This window comes from Oncorhynchus tshawytscha, linkage group LG19 (genome assembly GCF_018296145.1).
Source record: "Oncorhynchus tshawytscha isolate Ot180627B linkage group LG19, Otsh_v2.0, whole genome shotgun sequence".
NCBI classification, from domain to species: domain Eukaryota; kingdom Metazoa; phylum Chordata; class Actinopteri; order Salmoniformes; family Salmonidae; genus Oncorhynchus; species Oncorhynchus tshawytscha.
Window position 1 is genome coordinate 18,729,289 of NC_056447.1, and position 21,304 is coordinate 18,750,592.

At 43.9% G+C, this 21,304-nt stretch overlaps 1 protein-coding gene across 2 annotated transcripts in view; it reads right to left on the minus strand.

Moving 5' to 3' along the window:
* The window catches only part of LOC112218170 (potassium voltage-gated channel subfamily KQT member 1), a 258,934-nt gene that overhangs the window by 232,789 nt on the left and 4,841 nt on the right, over nucleotides 1-21,304 (minus strand). Inside the window, exon 2 of one of the 2 annotated variants that reach the window (XM_024378753.2) lies at nucleotides 13,848-14,318. In XM_024378753.2, coding sequence (XP_024234521.1) covers nucleotides 13,848-14,299 — 452 coding nt within the window. In that variant the 5' untranslated portion in view covers nucleotides 14,300-14,318. Of the gene's footprint in view, nucleotides 1-13,847; nucleotides 14,453-21,304 lie in introns of both variants that reach the window. The other variant, XM_024378752.2, reaches the window with a different exon arrangement.

Below are 21,304 nucleotides of genomic sequence, written 5' to 3' on the forward strand. Positions count from 1 at the left end.
GGAAAACACATTTCTTTCTTCAGTAGATACGACGGTGTGTGAAAGAACCACGTGACAAGATAAGAAATGCAAAGTGATTCAAACCAAAGACTTCTCTCTCTTTGGTTATCCTCATGAAAGATAATTACATTTCGAGAAACATATTAAGTTGTATTTATTGTTACATTATTTTGGTTAAATGAAAATAAGAAATAATTGAAATGACTTGGGGGTATTTTGACACTTTATTGAGAGTGATGAAATGACAGAGGGGATACAGATAGGTGGGAGAAACAGATTGAAGGGTTGGAGCGGGGAGTTGAACCTCAGTCTTCGGTGGGGAGAGTGTCTAAGCCGGGTGAGTTAGCGCTAGAGCATGACCTCTGCACGACTTGCATTTATTTTTATTAAGTATATGTTGGTTATGGGTGCGCTGGTTTCCATGCCCGCCAGAGCGTCGGGCGGGGCTTGGTCTTTACCGGCCTTGGAAAATCCCTTTGAGCCGGTGGAGGGGGCTTCACCCTACTGGCGTGTAGGGGCGGGTGGGGGCGAGCACACCCACTGACCATAGCACCCACTGATGGGAGTTGTTGTTTTAATAAAAAAATGATATAGAATAATAATAATAATAATACAAATAAGTATTTGTTATTGTTTTTTTTTTGTCCATGTCAATTCACCCCAGAATAATTTCTTACGGTGTGGCTGTGTGGTTGAGTGGGTGAAATTCCACCGAAATGTACCATTTTACTGTCCCTCCTGTTTCTAATCTGTCTAAATAAAGCATTGAAAAATAAAGCTGGAATTCCACAAAAAATATTATCCATAGGCCCTTATCATAAATCAATATTTAGGCTATAAACCATTTGCATTTCTAAACCGTTGATTGTATGAGAAACATTGGTTTTGTGCTGCCTTTTTTTTATTTTTTTTTACATGTACTGAATCCCCAAAAAGTGTTTTCATAAAGCTCTTAAAAACACCAATATTCAGAATAAGAACCACTTTTGGGTATTTCAGAGTACTGTATTTATATTTTCAATACACATTCTGTGTATTCAAACACTTACATTAGGTTTACATTCAAAACACTCTCCAAACACCAGATCAAAGTTCAGGTGCACAACCTTTTCATGGTTTTAATTACACAGCCACGGTTCTTTGAGACTTCCTGCTTGTATAGTGTACAGTAATACCCTCTCAGAGATGGTGTTAAATAGGGGACGCATAGTACTGACTGTACTGTAAGCAGTAGGTGTTGAAACCCCATCCAGTGTCGCTGACCGTGGGAGGGGTGAAGTGAGATTTGTGTTCTGTGAGAAACATACACACCAGGTTTTCCAGGAGGATTCTCCTCACACTCTGTGACACATGGGCCAGATGGGGGAATGATTTCCCTCCACCTGGATTAACGGCCGTCACACACATAAACACACACGTGCGATGATAATGTCCCATGTGCTTCGTGTGAGTGTGAGTGAGAGAGAGAACACGACTGTAGTTACATCACATCCCAGATGTAGATTGTACTCACTTGGCGTACGGGACTTACATGAGTTGACTACTAGACTGAGAAAGACATATTAAAGCCCAGAACCTCCTCAAAAGAACAATAACACACTCTATAGGACTCAGCTGATCCAGCTACAACAGGCCTGTCTGAGAGATGGTAAGGGATAGCAAGACAAACCCAAACAATAACAGACAATGATTGAGTTAGTGTCCATTCAAAAGCAAACTGACATCTAAAATTAGCCTAAACATCTATTGTACAGCTGCCATTAAGAGTTTACTGAAAAGGAAAATTGGGAACACTTATTTCACCGCAAATCATTCAACGCTAGAGGGGCTAAAACAGGAGTAGACAGAGGTAACATCAGTAGGACAGTAGGAAGCCCCCCTCCCTGGGCTGAAGGTAGGATTAGTAGTCACGCAATCTCAGTTTAACACAACCAGCCTGTAAACCTAGAGAACTGTCACTACGGTTTGCCTGTTGTCTTGACACATGCCTGACTACAACTCTCTCATTGGACTCTAAAGCCACGGCTGTCTCAAGACATTTAACCCACTGAAATGCACAAAATCTATGGTCGACAACGGGTCAAATCCATCTCAAAGGACCATGACAAAGAACTGGAGAAGGTTTTTCCACAGATTAGTTGTTGTAGTATGAAAACAAATTGGAACAAGATCACACGTCCTTAGCATTATAAGGTTCTATCTGTAAAAAGATGCTTCTGAGATAAATGGCTTTAAAGTTCTGATAGGGTTGAATGGTGAGAGCATCTTGTATTCTTTTTAACTTAACAACATGAATTGGGGTATTTTAGAGTACTACAGTGTATAGGTAGAGAACAGGAACAGAACATGGTTATGGTTAAGATCAAAAACTAAATTGTGGACCAAAAAAATGCACAACAGAACCTTATAATTCCAAGCTCTCGGTCAGAGAGAGAGAGAGAAGTACTGACAAATGCTCATTTGTATAAAGGCAATGCTGAATTCCCTGCTGAATTGTAGCTACTGTAAATCCTCAATGAACTGAACAGATGTCCATACAAAACATGGAAGTGGCGTTCCAGTATTTAGGCTACGAGGGATATCATCAAACATGTACGGCTCCAACATTTAGGCCTACTCATGTTGGGATTAATAAAACACACATCACACACCATGAAAAGAGAATATAGCATTTCTGTCATCTGAAAATCCCTGTCCTTAGTAGGAGTATATTGTGAACAAAATCACTGCAGTGGTTTCATCTGCCGACGTATTTTGATTAAATTTGAGCATTTTTTCACATCTGGGGAAGAAGTGAAGAAATTGGAGGGGGCAGTTAAACTCAAATGACATGTAATCCCTTAATCCTCTCTCTTGTCATAACAAGGGAGTTCCTTAACTGGATTTTTAGTCATGAAAAATATGATGACATTGTTGGCTAGGTTATACGCAAGTGTCCAATTCCCCGGAGAAAATTATGTTACGTAGCAGTGTGAAATACTGCCTCTATTTTTGCTCGTTTCCTCACTCTGATTTTCCCCCAGAATAGTTGTACTGCAGAATACCGTGTGGCATTTCCCGTTGTGTAGTTATACCTGCAAGAGTATCAATACCACACAAATAAAGACATCATCTGACCGGCCAGTCAAAGCTAGCCTGGGTGCTAAGTCTGTTTTTGTTGCTCTCTTGCCAACTCCTTATGGGAATTGCCATGCCAAACATTGTAATTTGGGCTGACAATGACATTGAAGTAGGCAAAGGGACAAACCGAGCTGGGACCAGGCTAAAGTTAAAGCTTTTGGAAGAACAAAATGAAGGTAGCTAGTAAAGTTATAATTTGAGAGGACTGAAGCACACGGAAGACGGAACGACCAATCCCTGACCCCAGCAATATCAATAACACTTATCCACTGGAGCCAAATATGTATTTCCAAACCTCTGAGTGGTGTCTGGTAACAGCATAAATGCAGAGTATGATATATGAAGTACTGCACAGAGTAAAACCAGACTTCAAGCTCTGCGTATATCCAGAGTTCATACACTCTAAAATTACTCATGCCTAGGTACAAAAACAGAAGATCCTAAGATGGAGCAAAAACAGAGGACAAATCCTCCTGAACAGGGTCCCATGCCAAAAACAAAACAGTCGCATTTACATAAGACAAACTGCAGAGTCCTATTTTATTCAAACTCCAATTGAAAAAAAGCATATTTGAGTTCTAAAAAAAGCAGTATAAACTACCATGTGTGAGTATTTGTTTTTCATGTATTACATGTTTTAAATGCACACACTGTAGCCTTCCGTGATTGTTGTATAACGAAAAGTGCATTATAAGTGTACCAATATGAGTAGCAGCTAGCAAAACTAAGGTACTCTCTATTCCTCCAACAGTAATATGCTAAAGGACCTAAACCCTCTCTGTGTGTATTCTGAAGCCCCTGGAGGTGTTAATGAAAACGTATTCCAAATGAGGATTTCTGAATCAAAGTCTCACATTATGAATCAGCTCCTGTAATGGCAAATATACTGCGATATAAGAAGATAACGCAAGATCCGTTCAAAAAGTCTGTGTCCTCATGGAACCTCATGTGTCCTCAGTTGCTTTAGGGCCCTGGTGCTAACACATCACAACGTGTATAGACCCACTGTAAGAAGTAGTAACAGGTTATAATGTGAAAGTTCCAAATCGACCAAAGACTATGACCAAGTCAAGGGTAAAACCTGATGGTAGTAACCAATAGCCTCCACTGGAGTACATCATGAGTGGAGTGAGTGGAGATTCTGTGAGCACTTTGGACTGTGGCTGTCCTCGCTCATCACCAGGCAATTCAGCACAAGATTACTTATTCATGTTTACTGTTTCCAAGTAGAATGATCTGGTGGAAACATTTGCACTAGTTTCTAACACCACTTCAATTGACTAGACAGCTCAATATCACAGAGATCTTTCCAGATGTGACCATACAGTATCATTTCTAAATAATCTAGTTGGCCTGGCACTTGATTCAAAATGAGTTTGGATATACTATTGTAAAGATAGTGATTGAAACATGTTTGAAAGGCTACTCAATAAAGTCTACCTGTAATTTACGAGCAATGTTATTACTCAACTGCGACAACGTTCTCCTGAATATGTGGGTGCGTTTGGCTTAACAGACCTCAGATTCAAACCTGCAAGATGACTATGAAATAGACATGCCTCTTCTGATCATAACATCTGACCAGGCTGTGGGGACGTGCTGAGAGGCAGGAGGACCTCGACCTACGTTGGATTTAGGCTGGATTATACTTGCAATACAGTATATATAAACTCAGCAAAAAAATGAAACGTCCCTTTCTCAGGACCCTGTCTTTCAAAGATAATTCGTAAAAATCCAAATAACTTCAGATCTTCATTGTAAAGGGTTTAAACACTGTTTCCCATGCTTGTTCATTGAACCATAAACAATTCATGAACACGCACCTGTGGAACGGCCGTTAAGACACTAACATCTTACAGACGGTAGGCAATTAAGGCCACATTTATGAAAACTTAGGACACAATTCCTGACATTTAATCCTTGTAAAAATGCCCTGTTTAAGGTCAGATAGGATCACCACTTTATTTTAAGAATGTGAAATGTCAGAATAATAGTCTGTCTGGTCATCAGACCAGAGGACATTTCTCCAAAAAAGTATGATCTTTGTCCCCATGTGCAGTTGCAAACCGTAGTCTGGCTTTTATATGGAGGTTTTGGAGCAGCAGCTTCTTCCTTGCTGAGCGGCCTTTCAGGTTATGTCGATATAGGACTCATTTTACTGTGGATATAGATACTTTTGTACCTGTTTCCTCCAGCATCTTCACAAGGTCCTTTGTTGTTGTTCTGGGATTGATTTGTGCTTTTTGCACCAAAGTACTTTAATCTCTAGGAGACAGAATGTGTCTCCTTCCTGAGCGGTATGACGGCTCCGTGGTCCCATGGTGTTTATAATTGCGTACTATTGTTTGTACAGATGAACGTGGTACCTTCAAGCGTTTGGAAATTGCTCCCAAGGACAAACCAGTACCATTTTATTTCTGAAACTTATTGACTGATTGAATTACTTATGCATCTAATTAATTATTGTTTGATGTTTAAATGATCACTTTACCTATCTTTACTTTAGCAAAATATTAGGCGTTTTGGTGTCAAGTGTCAATCATAGAGATAAATGGAGGACTTGATGGAAATAATTTGTTTTGGTACAGACATTGCCATTGAGGGCTTCCAACATTTAAAAGTAGTCAACTGGGTGGGGATTCCTATGGGATGGGAGTGATCAGCCAATGATCAGAGAACAGTGTCTTCTTCAAATTTGGTGGCCTATGGTTTGTAAACCAAAGACTATGGTAATATCCAGGAGCCAAGACCAACATTTACACCAGGACATTGGTCGCAAGATCCAGACCCAGATCCAGACCCAGATCCAGACCCAGATCCAGATCCAGACCCAGATCCAGAGAGTTGAGACCATGACAAGTTAAAGACTGAATCTATTCCTGACGTGTGCACTTATCCACTACCCAAGACCAACATTTACACCAGGACATTGGTCGCAAGATCCAAACACATGTTGGTCCTCTGTAGCTCAGTTGGTAAAGCATGGTGTATGTTACTCTAAATGGGAGATAGCAAGGGAAGTGCCATTGAGGTTATCACAGACTCCATAATGGCATAGATACAACATAAATTATGTTCATCCCAGTAAACATATATTTTAGTCCCCTAAACATGTGTTTACATATTTCTTGATATATTAGATGTTCGGTAGTGAAACTTCTAAAAATACATTCAGATTTACCAACTTGCTCACAAAATGTTCTCCTATATGTTTGCAGACAGACTACTCCACCATGTGGCCATGCTGGAGAAGGGTGCAATCTCATCACCTGGTGATATTTTTTGAGGTGTGGCTTTAGGAACGTTCATTCTACACTGTTATAAAGTGTGTGTTTCAAATCAAATCAAAACAAATGTTATTTGTCACATGCGCCAAATACAACAGGTTACAATGAAATGCTTACTTACAAGGCCTTAACTAACAACTCAGTTTTAAGAAAATAGAGTTCAGAAAATATTACTAAATAAATTAAGGTAAAAAATAAAATAACAATAACGAGGCTATATACAGGGTGTACCGGTACCGAGTCAATGTGCGGGGATACAGGTTAGTCGAGGTAACTTGTACATGTAGGTAGGGGTACACTGACTATGCATAGATAATAAACAAGTAGCAGCAGTGTAAAAACAAAGGGGGGGTTTCAATGTAAATAGTCCAGGTGGCCATTTGATTAATTGTTCAGCAGGCTTGGAGGTAGAAGCTGTTAAGGAGCCTTTTGGACCTAGACAGGGTGCTCCGGTACCGCTTGCAGTGCGGTAGCGGAGAGAATAGTCTATGACTTGGGTGACTGGAGTCTTTGACAATTTTATGGGCCATACACCGCCTAGTATATCAGTCCTTGATGGCAGGAAGCCTGGCCCTAGTGATGTACTGAGCCGTACGCACTACCCTCTGTAGCGCTTTAGGGTCAGATGCCGAGCAGTTGCCATACCAGGCGGTGATGCAACCAGTTAGGACGCTCTCGATGGTGCAGCTGTATAACTTTAAGGATCTGGGGACCCATGCCAAATATCTCCTGAGGGGGAAAAAGGTGTTATCGTACCCTCTTAATGACTCTCTTGGTGTGTTTGGACCATGATAGTTTGTTGGTGATGTGGACACCAAGGAACTTGAAACTCTCGACCCGCTCCACTACAGCCCTGTCGATGTGAATGGATGCATATTCGATCAGCTCCTTTGTCTTGCTTACGTTGAGGGAGAGGTTGTTGTCCTGGCACCACACTGGCAGGTCTCTGACCTCCTCCCTATGGGCTCTCATCATTGTCGATGATCACTCCTAACACTGTTGTGTCGTCGGCAAAACTTAATGATGGTGTTGGAGTCGTGCTTGGCCACGCAGTCGTGGGTGAACAGGGAGTACAGGAGGGGACTAAGCACGCACCCCTGAGGGGCCTCAGTGTTGAAGATCAGCATGGCAGATGTATTGTTACCTACCCTTACCACCTGGGGGTGGCCCATCAGGAAGTCCAGGATCCAGTAGCAGAGGGAGGTGTTTAGTCCCACGGCCCTTAGCTTAGTGATGAGCTTCGTGGGCACTATGGTGTTGAACGCTGAACTGTAGTCAATGAAAATCATTTTCACATAGGTGTTATTTTTGTCTATGTAGGAAAGGGCAGTGTGGAGTGTGATTGAGGTTGCATCATCTATGCATCTGTTGGGGCGGTATGTAAATTGGAGTGGGTCTAGGGTTTCTGGGATTATGGTGTTGATGTGAGCCATGAACAGCCTTTCAAAGTGCTATGGGCGGTAGATATTTAGCTAGGTTACCTTCGCTTTCTTGGGCCCAGGGACTATGGTGGTCTGCTTGAAACATGTAGGTATTACAGACTCGGTCAGGGAGAGGTTGAAAATGTCAGTGAAAACACTTGCCAGTTGGTCCGCGCATGCTCTGAGTATATGTCCTGGTAATCCATCTGGCTCCGCGGCCTTGTGAATGTTGACCTGGATAAAGGTCTTGCTCACATCGGCTACGGAGAGAGTGATCACACAGTCATCCGGGACAGCTGGTGCTCTCATGCATGCTTCAGTGTTGCTTGCCTCAAAGCAAGCATAAAAGGCATTTAGCCTGTCTGGTAGGCTCGCGTCACAGGGCAGCTCGCAACTGGGTTTCCCTTTGCAGTCCGTAAGTGACATTATGGGTTTGGCCGGGGGGCTTTACTTGGCTCATCACGCTCTAGCGACTCCTTGTGGTGGGCCCGGGAGACTGCAGTCGTCAGTTGAACAGTGTTTCATCTGACACATTGGCTTCCGAGTTAAGCAAGCGGGTGTTAAGAAGCGCGGCTTGGTGGGTAATGTTTCAGAGGACGCATGACTCGACCTTCACCTCTCCAGGGCCTGTTGGGGAGTTGCAGCGCTGAGACAAGATCATTCTCAAATATTATATTCTAAAATTATATTAGGTTCATTATATTTTCTACATAGTTTAGATGTGGTTTTAGTCGTTTAAGTTAACACTGAAAGTGTTTCTCCATCTCGAAAATGTTTTTTTATTTTTTATTATTTTAGGCGAACCTGCCAAAGAAGTTTAATGGCATAAAAATCCCTGAATATGTTTGTTATTGCCTTGGATTTAAATAAAATACATCATGATGTAAATAAATGTCCCACATTTGGAGACTTAACTATTTTTGGGGGGAAAGTCATTTACATCACTTCTGTTGAATCACCCATACAGTACATACGTAGCATCCACAGCAACAAAACCTAATCATCTGCTGTGTGTGGTTGTATCAGTCGTGTATGGTAGATTATTCCCTGAAGATGCACTTCCTTCAGAAATAAAATCAGTTAGGGACTAGTCAGTCCAGTGCCATTGATGATCTGAAGAGAGAGTGAGAAGCATGGCAAGCCACGGATCAAAGGAGCCTGTGGTTTTAGGGGCTGAGTGAGGCTGTGGTAACACATGCCTTATCTCCTGTGTAAGATAATGTCACGTGAAAGACTGAGTTCTACTGGATCCTTATTCATCAGAGATCCAAAGTGTCTGGTCTGTTCTATGTTGAGCCTGAAGTGCCTGCTGACTGCACTGCATGACATTGCATAAGACTCTTTATTGACACCTGCCCCAGTACGCTGTGGGTAACCAGAGGGATATATTCTCTACTGGACTATGTGTGTGTGTGTGTGTGTGTGTGTGTGTGTGTGTGTGTGTGTGTGTGTGTGTGTGTGTGTGTGTGTGTGTGTGTGTGTGTGTGTGTGTGTGTGTGTGTGTGTGTGAGAGAGACAGAGAGTGTGTATGCATGGCTTTGCGCCCGTCATTATGTGCGGACCTGTGAGTCTATGTCCGTGTGTGGCCCAGGGACGGATGTAATTGCCGTGAGTTGTGTCTGTTTCTCCTCCATCTCTGGCTGAGGCATTGAAGTACGTAGTCCCCAGCGGGACACTGTCCCTGGCCTGGCTCTGGCTTTGACCTCAGCCAGATAAGGAGTGACGGATAGGGCTGGAAACGCTGGCAGCCGGGCACACAACCACTCAACCCTCTCTGCCTATCTATCTGTGTCATCGTAATGAAGAGCAGGCCACTTAGCCAGTCATGGCTGCTGCACACAGCCCTTGATGTAGCCTTCCTTTCTCTCCTCTCACGTCTCTCCTGGATGGCCTGATATAGAAGAGCAGAGTGGAGCAGAGCGGAGAGGAGGCCCAGCAGAATCATTAATACCCATTGACAAGTAAGGGTTACTTAAAGGAGCGTCAGCGAGGATGAATCAGAATCAGGGTTTAATTTTGTACGAGTCCAGGGGTTCTCGGGTTCTCTCTGTGTGAGTGGGGAACATTATAGCCTCAATTACTGCTGGGGAAGATTATCATCAGAGATGCCAGGCCACACACACACACAACAAACAGAGAGGGGAGGAAAACAAGAGCTGGACGACTCAACGGCGTTTCCATTTACATGGTCATGCCGAGTCACTTATTGAGTCGACCATTCATTCCCCATCCTCATACCATTAAATATCCTGGGATTATGGAATGAAACATGCATCATAGATTTCTATAGCTACAGTACATATTGTTTACATTGTTGCAACCGCTTTACCTCAATGTACAGTTGCTATATCCATATTTGGACTTACATATGAATGATATACCCTACCGATATACACTTACTCTTTCAAGAGTTTCTTTATTTTTCCTATTTTATACATTGTAGAATAATAGTGAAGCCATCAACACTATGAAATAATACATATGGAATCACGTAGTTACCAAAAAAGGGTTACACAAATTAAAATATATTTTATATTTGAAATTCTTCAAATAGCCACCCTTTGCCTTGATGACAGCGTTGCACACTCTTAGCATTCCCTCAACCAGCTGTGGTTTTAGGGGCTGAGTGAGGCTGTGGTAAGGAACATATTTTGCAAAAAGTTTGTTTTTTTGTTGTTGTTGCAGCATAGAGGCTTTTTGTTGTTCCAACTTTAAAGCAAAAATCCTGCTTATTGTACACATTTTGCCATGAGGCAGAGAAACATCATTTCAGTTTTAAATCTTGAATTAAAGTGCATTTATGTGCCAACATTTTTTAATACAAGAAGTATGGAGTTAAATGTATAATTGGTGGAGGACTGTGGATACCAATATCCCCGTGAGCCTCCCAGACCCATGCTGCCCAGGGTTAAGAACATACAGGGCTGATTTGTTGACCGGTAGGTAAGAAAAGAGAGCAGTTGGACAAGAACAGAGGTGTGGGTGACAGGATCATGTTGACCTCCTCCTGCCTGCTCTGTGGTCTCATGGAGAAATAATCAGAGAAGCCAGGCCACAGTGACAGACAACCTCTCCTTTAGTTACTGGGAACCAGTACATAATCCTTACAGCCATTACAATAACTATAAGTAGTGATTTACACTTGTACCTGTATATGGGTTGAAAATTGCATATTTGGGAACTGATAAACGCCTAAACTGGAACGTAGTGGCTGTACATTAACATGCTCTGCTCTGCGCTTCACAGCTCTGTATGGGTTTTGACTGACAGCCGTTCTGAACTTCGGAAGAACTTCTCCCCCATCCCTCCTGACATATTTGGCAACTCTTGAAAATGTTTTGTTGTCTGAGTGACGGAAATGCTGTAAATTAAGATGTATTTTCAGATGTATTTTCAAAGATAATAAATAGTTTTGATGTCATACAAGCAAGCCAAACACGCATTTCACATTTCCATATTATAAAACTTGTGTCATATACTGATATATGATCACTGTATTTTATGTAGTTACAAGATGACATGGTGTCATACCCTGGGTTGTTCTGAACAGAGTGAGCCTGTGTTTGTCTATTGTGCAGAACATTTGCCAAAGCACATGCACCTAAATGCACTCAGGACCACTTTCTATGCGCACCAAAATAATAATCAGTTGTGCTGAATTGCATGGTAAAAGACTAAAACTGTAATATCATATACAGTAGGGCAAAAAAGTATTTAGTCAGCCACCAATTGTGCAAATTCTCCCACTTAAAAAGACGAGAGAGGCCTGTAATTTTCATCATAGGTACACTTCAACCATGACAGACAAAATTAGAAGAAAAAAATCCAGAAAATCACATTGTAGGATTTTTAATGAATTTATTTGCAAATTTTGGTGGAAAATAACTATTTGGTCACCTACAAACAAGCAAGATTTCTGGCTCTCACAGACCTGTAACTTCTTCTTTAAGAGGCTCCTCTGTCCTCCACTCGTTACCTGTATTAATGGCACCTGTTTGAACTTGTTATCAGTATAAAAGACACCTGTCCACAACCTCAAACAGTCAACTCCAAACTACACTATGGCCAAGACCAAAGAGCTGTCAAAGGACACCAGAAACAAAATTGTGGACCTGCACCAGGCTGGGAAGACTGAATCTGCAATAGGTAAGCAGCTTGGTTTGAAGAAATCAACTGTGGGAGCAATTATTAGGAAATGGAAGACATACAAGACCACTGATAATCTCCCTCGATCTGGGGCTCCACGCAAGATCTCACCCCGTGGGGTCAAAATGATCACAAGAACGGTGAGCAAAAATCCCAGAACCACACGGGGGGACCTAGTGAATGACCTGCAAAGAGATGGGACCAAAGTAACAAAGTCTACCATCAGTAACACACTACACCGCCAGGGACTCAAATCCCGCAGTGCCAGACGTGTCCCCCTGCTTAAGCCAGTACATGTCAAGGCCCGTCTGAAGTTTGCTAGAGAGCATTTGGATGATCCAGAAGAAGATTGGGAGAATGTCATATGGTCAGATGAAACCAAAATATAACTTTTTGGTAAAAACTCAACTCGTCGTGTTTGGAGGACAAAGAATGCTGAGTTGCATCCAAAGAACACCATACCTACTGTGAAGCATGGGGGTGAAAACATCATGCTTTGGGGCTGTTTCTCTGCAAAGGGACCAGGACGACTGATCCGTGTAAAGGAAATAATTAATTGGGCCATGTATCGTGAGATTGAGTGAAAACCTCCTTCCATCAGCAAGGGCATTGAAGATGAAACGTGGCTGGGTCTTTCAGCATGACAATGATCCCAAACACACCGCGCGGGCAATGAAGGAGTGGCTTCGTAAGAAGCATTTCAAGGTCCTGGAGGTGTCTAGCCAGTATCCAGATCTCAACCCCATAGAAAATCTTTGGAGGGAGTTGAAAGTCCGTGTTGCCCAGCAACAGCCCCAAAACACCACTGCTCTAGAGGAGATCTGCATGGAGGAATGGGCCAAAATACCAGCAACAGTGTGTGAAAACCTTGTGAAGGCTTAGAGAAACGTTTGACCTCTGTCATTGCCAACAGAGGGTATACAACAAAGTATTGAGAAACTTTTGTTATTGACCAAATACTTATTTTCCACCATAATCTGCCATTTTTAAATTCATTAAAAATCCTACAATGTGATTTTCTGGATTTTTTTTCTCATTTTGTCTGACATATTTGAAGTGTACCTATGATGAAAATTACAGGCCTCTCCTATCTTTTTAAGTGGGAGAACTTGCACAATTGGTGGCTGACTAAATACTTTTTTGCCCCACTGTAACTTAGCTAGCCATGTTAACAATAGAACTAGCTTTCAAATGATGTCCATCTGACTCAGATTGTGATTTCTAATGGAACAACAGTCATATTGTGATGGTGTTTGTGTTCCAAATAAAACTACAAGTGCGCTTGATCTAGTTCCTAGACGGCACAGTTTAGGAGACCTCAAAAAAAGCACCTTATGTTTGAGGACTCTTCTTTAAGTCATAAAAGTGCATTGAAATTACTTAGGAACTGTGCACACTTTGGAGAGGTGTGTGGCCACTTGGAGACACTTGGAGACACCAGTTAGTCCTCAAAGTCTTGTCATTTTTTGTTTTAATGTTGCACCTACCCCACATTTTCCAGGAATATTCTCATCATGTTACTGAATGTATCCAGAGTATTTTCAGATTTCGTTATCAACAAATGCAGAGCAAAACACAGTGAATGTTAAATGTTTGGACTCTGTGTTGTGTCCGGTGAACTGTGGTGTCCTCGCCTTTGGTCTAATAATGGCATTTTCCAAATCCACTGTTATTTCTGGGGGAGATATATTTTTAGGGAACATTTGAAAGCCACTAATTCTGAATATTTCTAAATAAAAAATGTTAATGTCATTAATAAGGATGTATGTCATGTTATATTCACAAAAGAATGTCATCTAGGGAAGCAGTCTAGCCTTTTAGCTACCGGTATGTTGAAGTGACCGGTAGCGGGTGAAAAGGCAGAGGTACTCACACCAAGAAGTGGTAGAGGAAGCATCTCAATCCAGTGGGTCTCTCTAGGAAGTTGTAGACATCCCCCTGCATGCTAGTCTTCGTAATGTAGGGGCTCTGGAAGTGCTTGGAGGAGAGCAGCCGGCTAGCTGGAGGGAGAGGAGGAGGGTTAGGGCCGCAGGTAGAGGGCCGGCTGTCGATCTGCAGCGCTGGGTCTTTTGTGTCCGTCTGCGGGCTGCAGGGAATGTCTGATCCATTATTCACCGCTGTGGGGTCCAGTTCCAGTGAAACAGGAGAGAAGCGTGTACTGTCAGCAGCAGCAGCAGCACTGTCCATGGTGCCCAGGTCCGGGTTGATGAGGCTGGTGGTGTCATGACCTTTTTGCTCTAAGGGCTTGGATCCTCCACCACTACCATCGCAGTCTCTGTGCACGCGGTTCAGCAGCTGGAAGGGACTACCCCGCTTCTCACCCATACTGCCAAAGAGAACGGTCCTGATCAGAGGAAGAGGAGGCTGGGTCAAAGCTCCGACCTGAGGTCCAGGTGGGAGGAGATAAACAGCTAACAACAAGGCACGTCCACCCCAGAGGTCTAAGCACTCTGTGTTAGGCTACATGTGTGACCAGACCTGCAGTAAAGAAGATGCTGACATCAGAGCGGTTAGATCTAATGGTCAGGGTGATCACAGTGACAGTTGAACCCTGTAACTAGTACATTCACTAACCCCGGTCCTGAGACTGTTGGCACTTTGCAGGCTTTGGTTCCACTTAAACCCTTAACACCAACTAATGAAATAATAATCAAGACCTGGATTAGATGAAACAGGGTGTTAGTGCTGCACTGAAACAAAAGCAGTCAGTCCCACCCTGTAGCTCTCCAGGACCAGGGTTGCTGACCAGAGTAGGGTAACAAGTGTTACCTTTCAGCCTACCACCAAAAATACTAGTTTCGGACTGCTTTAGTGACCATAATCTGTTCATCACATTTCAGACACGGGTCGGTTTCCTTAAGAAAAATATATTGACCTCTACTAGTTAGTGCACTTTACTTTTCTGTTGGATGATGCTAGAGAAGGAGAGGAAGTAAAAGGGGGTAGAGGAGCTTGGACATGATTGACTATGCCTAAGAGATGACATCTCTTACCTTGTATTCATCCTACATAGGCGTCGTTGCTTTTTGTCATTTACAATGGGAAACCAGACATTAACACTTCCAAGTCAATCTTAGAATGTTATTTTCTTGTCCAAAGGGCAGTGAAGTGAACCTATCTTTTTTATTTTTTTATTATTTTATTTCATCTTTATTTATTAACCAGGTAGGCTAGTTGAGAACAAGTTCTCATTTACAACCTCGAACGTGCCGGCGCCGACAGAGATGGCCGCCTCGCTTCGCGCTCCTAGGAAACTATGCAGTTTTTTGTTTTTTTTACGTGTTATTTCTTACATTGGTACCCCAGGTCATCTTAGGTTTCATTACATAGAGTCGAGAAGAACTACTGAACATAAGAGCAGCGTCAACTCACCATCAGTACGACCAAGAATATGACTTTCGCGAAGCGGATCCTGTGTTCTGCCTTTCACCCAGGACAACGGAATGGATCCCAGAACAAACTTTATTTGACTCTTTGCAAACTGGAATCCATTTATCCGGAGGCTGCATTCATTGTAGCTGGGGATTTTAACAAGGCTAATCTGAAAACAAGACTCCCTAAATTTTATCAGCATATCGATTGCGCAACCAGGGCTGGAAAAACCTTGGATCACTGCTATTCTAACTGCCGCGACGCATATAAGGCCCTGCCCCGCCCTCCTTTCGGAAAAGCTGACCACGACTCCATTTTGTTGATCCCTGCCTACAGACAGAAACTAAAACAAGAAGCTTGCTGGTCCGACCAATCTGATTCCACACTCCAAGACTGCTTCCATCACGTGGATTGGGATATGTTTCGTATTGCGTCAGACAACAACATTGACGAATACGCTGATTCGGTGAGTGAGTTCATTAGAACGTGCATTGAAGATGTCGTTCCCATAACAACGATTAAAACATTCCCAAACCAGAAACCGTGGCTTGATGGCAGCATTCGTGTGAAACTGAAAGCCCGAACCACTGCTTTCAATCAGGGCAAGGTGACCGGAAACATGACCGAATACAAACAGTGTAACTATTCCCTCCGCAAGGCAATCAAACAAGCTAAGCGTCAGAATAGAGACGTAAAGTAAAGTAGAATCTCAATTCAACGGCTCAGACACAAGAGGTATGTGGCAGGGTCTACAGTCAATCACGGATTACAAAAAGAAAACCAGCCCCGTCACGGACCAGGATGTCTTGCTCCCAGGCAGACTAAATAACTTTTTTGCCCGCTTTGAGGACAATACAGTGCCACTGACACGGCCTGCAACTAAAACATGCAGACTCTCCTTCACTGCAGCCGACGTGAGGAAAACATTTAAACGTGTCAACCTTCGCAAGGCTGCAAGCCCAGACGGCATCCCCAGCCGCGCGCTCAGAGCATGCGCAGACCAGCTGGCTGGTGTGTTTATGGACATATTCAATCAATCCCTATCCCAGTCTGTTGTTCCCACATGTTTCAAGAGGGCCACCATTGTAACTGTTCCCAAGAAAGCTAAGGTAACTGAGCTAAACGACTACCACCCCATAGCACTCACTTCCGTCATCATGAAGTGCTTTGAGAGACTAGTCAAGGACCATATCCCCTCCACCCTACCTGACACCCTAGACCCACTCCAATTTGCTTACCGCCCAAATAGGTCCACAGACGATGCAATCTCAACCACACTGCACACTGCCCTAACCCATCTGGACAAGAGGAATACCTATGTGAGAATGCTGTTCATCGACTACAGCTCGGCATTTAACACCATAGTGCCCTCCAAGCTCGTCATCAAGCTCGAGACCCTGGGTCTCGACCCCGCCCTGTGCAACTGGGTACTGGACTTCCTGACGGGCCGCCCCCAGGTGGTGAGGGTAGGCAACAACATTTCCATCCCGCTGATCCTCAACACTGGGGCCCCACAAGGGTGCGTTCTGAGCCCTCTCCTGTACACCCTGTTCACCTATGACTGCGTGGCCACGCACGCCTCCAACTCAATCATCAAGTTTGCGGACGACACAACAGTGGTAGGCTTGATTACCAACAACGACGAGACGGCCTACAGGGAGGAGGTGAGGGCCCTCGGAGTGTGGTGTCAGGAAAATAACCTCACACTCAACGTCAACAAAACTAAGGAGATGATTGTGGACTTCAGGAAACAGCAGAGGGAACACCCCCCTATCCACATCGATGGAACAGTAGTGGAGAGGGTAGTAAGTTTTAAGTTCCTCGGCATACACATCACAGACAACTGAATTGGTCTACCCACACAGACAGCATCGTGAAGAAGGTGCAGCAGCGCCTCTTCAACCTCAGGAGGCTGAAGAAATTCGGCTTGTCACCAAAAGCACTCACAAACTTCTACAGATGCACAATCGAGAGCATCCTGTCGGGCTGTATCACCGCCTGGTACGGCAACTGCTCCGCCCACAACCGTAAGGCTCTTCAGAGGGTAGTGAGGTCTGCACAACGCATCACCGGGGGCAAACTACCTGCCCTCCAGGACACCTACACCACCCGATGTCACAGGAAGGCCATAAAGATCATCAAGGACAACAACCACCCGAGCCACTGCCTGTTCACCCCGCTATCATCCAGAAGGCGATGTCAGTACAGGTGCATCAAAGCTGGGACCGAGAGACTGAAAAACAGCTTCTATCTCAAGGCCATCAGACTGTTAAACAGCCACCACTAACATTGAGTGGCTGCTGCCAACACACTGACTCAACTCCAGCCACTTTAATAATGGGAATTGATGGGAAATGATGTCAAATATATCACTAGCCACTTTAAACAATGCTACCTAATATAATGTTTACATACCCTACATTATTCATCTCATATGTATATGTATATACTGTACTCTATATCATCTACTGCATCTTTATGTAATACATGTATCACTAGCCACTTTAACTATGCCACTTTGTTTACATACTCATCTCATATGTATATACTGCACTCAATACCATCTACTGTATCTTGCCTATGCCGCTCTGTACCATCACTCAATCATATATCTCTATGTACATAATCTTTATCCCCTTACACTTGTGTCTATAAGGTAGTAGTTTTGGAATTGTTAGCTAGATTACTTGTTGGTTATTACTGCATTGTCGGAACTAGAAGCACAAGCATTTCGCTACACTCGCATTAACATCTGCTAACCATGTGTATGTGACAAATAAAATTTGATTTGATTTGATAAAGCATAGCAGTGTGAACAGACAACAACACAGAGTTAAACATGCAGTAAACAATAAACAAGTCAATAACACAGTAGAAAAAAAGGGGGAAAAAAAGAGTCTATATACATTGTGTGCAAAAGGCATGAGGAGGTAGGCGAATAATTACAATTTAGCAGATTAACACTGGAGTGATAAATGATAAGATGGTCATGTGCAGGTAGAGATACTGGTGTGCAAAAGAGCAGAAAAGTACATAAATAAAAACAGTCTGGGGATGAGGTAGGTAAATTGGGTGGGCTATTTACGGATGGACTATGTACAGCTGCAGCGATCGGTCAGCTGCTCAGATAGCAGATGTTTAGAGTTGGTGAGGGAGATAAAAGTCTCCAACTTCAATGATTTTTGCAATTCGTTCCAGTCACAGGCAGCAGAGAACTGGAAGGAAAGGCGGCCAAATGAGGTGTTGGCTTTAGGGATGATCAGTGAGATACACCTGCTGGAGCGCGTGCTACGGGTGGGTGTTGCCATCGTGACCAGTGAACTGAGATAAGGTGGAGCTTTACCTAGCATGGACTTGTAGATGACCTGGAGCCAGTGGGTCTGGCGACGAATATGTAGCGAGGGCCAGCCGACTAGAGCATACAGGTCGCAGTGGTGGGTGGTATAAGGTGCTTTAGTAACAAAACGGATGGCACTGTGATAAACTGCATCCATTTTGCTGAATAGAGTATTGGAAGCTATTTTGTAGATGACGTCGCCGAAGTCGAGGATGGGTAGGATAGTCAGTTTTACTAGGGTAAGTTTGGCGGCGTGAGTGAAGGAGGCTTTGTTGAGAAATAGAAAGCCGACTCTAGATTTGATTTTAGATTAGAGATGTTTGATATGAGTCTGGAAGGAGAGTTTACAGTCTAGCCAGACACCTAGGTACTTATAGATGTCCACATATTCTAGGTCGGAACCATCCAGGGTGGTGATGCTAGTCCGGCGTGCGGGTGCAGGCAGCGAACGGTTCAAAAGCATGCATTTGGTTTTACATTGTTTAAGAGCAGCCACGGAAGGAGTGTTGTATGGCATTGAAGCTCGTTTGGAGGTTAGATAGCACAGTGTCCAAGGAAGGGCCAGAAGTATACAGAATGGTGTCATCTGCGTAGAGGTGGATCAGGGAATCGCTCGCAGCAAGACCAACATCATTGATATATACGGCGAAAAGAGTCGGCCTGAGAATTGAACCCTGTGGCACCCCCATAGAGACTGCCAGAGGACCGGACAACATGCCCTCCGATTTGACACACTGAACTCTGTCTGCAAAGTAGTTGGTGAACCAGGCAAGGCAGTCATTAGAAAAACGGAGGCTACTGAGTCTGCCGATAAGAATATGGTGATTGACAGAGTCGAAAGCCTTGGCCAGGTCGATGAAGACGCCTGCACAGTACTGTCTTTTATCGATGGCGGTTATGATATCGTTTAGTACCTTGAGCGTGGCTGAGGTGCACCCGTGACCAGCTCGGAAACCAGATTTCACAGCGGATAAGGTACGGTGGGATTCGAGATGGTCAGTGATCTGTTTGTTGACTTGGCTTTCTAAGACCTTAGATAGGCAGGGCAGGATGGATATAGGTCTGTAACAGTTTGGGTCCAGGGTTTCTCCCCCTTTGACGAGGGGGATGACCGCGGCAGCTTTCCGGTCCTTGGGGATCTCAGACGATATGAAAGAGAGGTTGAACAGGCTGGTAATAGGGGTTGCGACAATGGCGGCGGATAGTTTCAGAAATAGAGGGTCCAGATTGTCAAGCCCAGCTGATTTGTACGGGTCCAGGTTTTGCAGCTCTCTCAGAACATCTGCTATCTGGATTTGGGTAGAGGAGAAGCTGGGGAGGCTTGGGCGAGGGGGGGGGGGCTGTTGGCCGAGGTTGGAGTAGCCAGGAGGAAGGCATGGCCAGCCGTTGAGAAATGCTTGTTGAAGTTTTCGATTATCATGGATTTATCGGTGGTGACCGTGTTACCTAGCCTGAGTGCAGTTGGCAGCTGGGAGGAGGTGCTCTTGTTCTCCATGGACTTTACAGTGTCCCAGAACTTTTTGGAGTTAGAGCTACAGGATGCAAATTTCTGCTTGAAAAAGCTGGCCTTTGCTTTCCTGACTGACTGCGTGTATTGGTTCCTGACTTCCCTGAACAGTTGCATATCGCGGGGACTATTCGATGCTATTGCAGTCCGCCACAGGATGTTTTTGTGCTGGTCAAGGGCAGTCAGGTCTGGAGTGAACCAAGGGCTATATCTGTTCTTGGTTCTGCATTTTTTGAACCGAGCATGCTTATCTAAGATGGTGAGGAAATTACTTTTAAAGAATGACCAGGCATCCTCAACTGACGTGATGAGGTCAATATCCTTCCAGGATACCCGGGCCAGGTCGATTAGAAAGGCCTGCTCGCAGAAGTGTTTTAGGGAGCGTTTGACAGTGATTAGGGGTGGTCGTTTGACTGCGGACCCGTAGCGGATACAGGCAATGAGGCAGTGATCGCTGAGATCCTGATTGAAGACAGCGGAGGTGTATTTGGAGGGCCAGTTGGTCAGGATAACGTCTATGAGGGTGCCCTTGTTTACAGATTTAGGGTTGTACCTGGTGGGTTCCTTGAAGATTTGTGTGAGATTGAGGGCATCTAGCTTAGATTGTAGGACTGCCAGGGTGTTAAGCATATCCCAGTTTAGGTCACCTAACAGAACAAACTCTGAAGCTAGATGGGGGGCGATCTATTCACAAATGGTGTCCAGGGCACAGCTGGGTGCTGAGGGGGGTCGGTAGCAGGCGGCAACAGTGAGAGAATTATTTCTGGAGAGATACATTTTTTAAATTAGAAGTTCGAACTGTTTGGGTATGGACCTGGAAAGTATGACTTTACTTTGCAGGCTATCTCTGCAGTAGACTGCAACTCCTCCCCCTTTGGCAGTTCTATCTTGACGGAAAATGTTATAGTTGGGTATGGAAATCTCAGAATTTTTGGTGTCCTTCCTAAGCCAGGATTCAGACACATCAAGGACATCAGGGTTGGCAGAGTGTGCTAAAGCAGTGAGTAAAACAAACTTAGGGAGGAGGCTTCTGATGTTGACATGCATGAAACCAAGGCTTTTTCGATCACAGAAGTCAACAAATGAGGTTGCCTGGGGACCTGCAGGGCCTGGG